The 1,445-nt window shown below is 53.1% G+C and overlaps 1 protein-coding gene across 1 annotated transcript in view; it reads left to right on the forward strand.

Moving 5' to 3' along the window:
* Nucleotides 1-653: 653 nt before the first annotated feature.
* The window catches only part of LOC101862083 (rho GTPase-activating protein 18), a gene marked incomplete in the record, with an annotated part of 36,002 nt that continues 35,210 nt past the window's right edge, over nt 654-1,445 (forward strand). The window contains 1 exon segment of the mRNA XM_013090011.2: nt 654-1,342. Coding sequence (XP_012945465.1) covers nt 1,228-1,342 — 115 coding nt within the window.

The following is a 1,445-nucleotide window of genomic DNA, read 5'->3' on the forward strand; positions in this document are numbered from 1 at the left end:
CCATTTTGAATATAGTGTTGCAACACCTCACTTCACGTAAACAAAACTCTTATCTGAGTTGTTCGTTGATACATGTATTCTCTCTCTCCAGGCGATTGACCCGCGCGAAGACAGCAGCAGCAGCAGAGACCCAAGGATGACGTCACTCTATGCCCTGACCCCCGTCTAGCTGCGTGACCTCTGACCTTTGACCTTTCTGGGTCACCTGCCGGATTGACGGACGGATGAACTGACGACGAACAAGTTGTACTTTTTCCTACCTACTCGACACGAACAAGAAAGGAGTGGGCGGTTAGCGGGTATTCTGGTGTCGTCTACTCCTGCTTTCTTTTTCACTATTTTGATCGCTGAAAGGAATTCCTGACGAAAGCTGCCGTTATAATAGTTGACCAGGTGGATACTTCACCACCACCATCAGCACCACCATCACCATCACCATCACCACCACCTCCACCACCACGTCCACCACCGACAAGAACGTATTCTGTGAGGACTGGCACCCGGGTACACAACACAATCTTCTGGTGTGTCGTCCTAACACCCCTGAAGGCGGCATTTTGCCGCGACCTGCGCTCTACTTCCTCCCCCCCCCCTTGTCTCTCTCTCTCTCTCTCTCTCTCTCTCTCTCTCTCTCTCTCTCTCTCTCTCTCTCTCTCTCTCCCTCTCTCTCCAGAAGAGGGAAGAAGTGATTGTTTGTACAAGTAATTGTTGGTGGAGCAAGGTTTGACTGCTGTGACACCCCCCCCCCTCCCCCCACCCCACCTGGTGAGCGGTTGGAGGGTGTCCGTCCCTCTCTCAGGAAGTGGGAAGTGATCGTTTGTACAAGTGATTGTCTTCTTGGACAGGTGGGTGTTGGTGGAGCAGGGCTTGACTGTATATTTCTATAGTAATATATCCGACAGAAGGAAAAAACAAAACAACAACAAATAAACCTACAAATCTTTATTAATATTGGACACGCTAGTTTTTGATGTGAAACAAAACCAAAAATCCAAATGCGAGCTGAAATATTCCTGCTGTGAGGGAGCTAACACTCCCCCTCACGGATTTGAGAGACTCCACTGAACCGTGAGCGGTTGGAGGGTGTCCCGTCCATATCGAACATCCCGCCCTCCGTGAGCGGTTGGAGGGTGTCCCGTCCCCGTGAGCGGTTGGAGGGTGTCCCGTCCCCGTGAGCGGTTGGAGGGTGTCCCGTCCCCGTGAGCGGTTGGAGGGTGTCCCGTGGCCATGGCGGCCTCCCCGAGTCGAGAGCTGGAGGAGTACTGGAACGAGTTCCACACCATAGAGCAACAGCACGCGGACACTCACAGTGATGAGGATGAGCTGTCGAAGACACCGGACGGTGAGTGTGTGTGTGTGTGTGTGTGTGTGTGTGCGCGCGTGCGCGCGCGCGCGTGTGTGTGTGTGTGTGTGTGTGTGTGTGTGTGTGTGTGTGTGTGTGTGTG

The sequence above is a fragment of the Aplysia californica genome, unplaced genomic scaffold (genome assembly GCF_000002075.1).
Source record: "Aplysia californica isolate F4 #8 unplaced genomic scaffold, AplCal3.0 scaffold01106, whole genome shotgun sequence".
Taxonomy (NCBI): Eukaryota; Metazoa; Mollusca; class Gastropoda; order Aplysiida; family Aplysiidae; genus Aplysia; species Aplysia californica.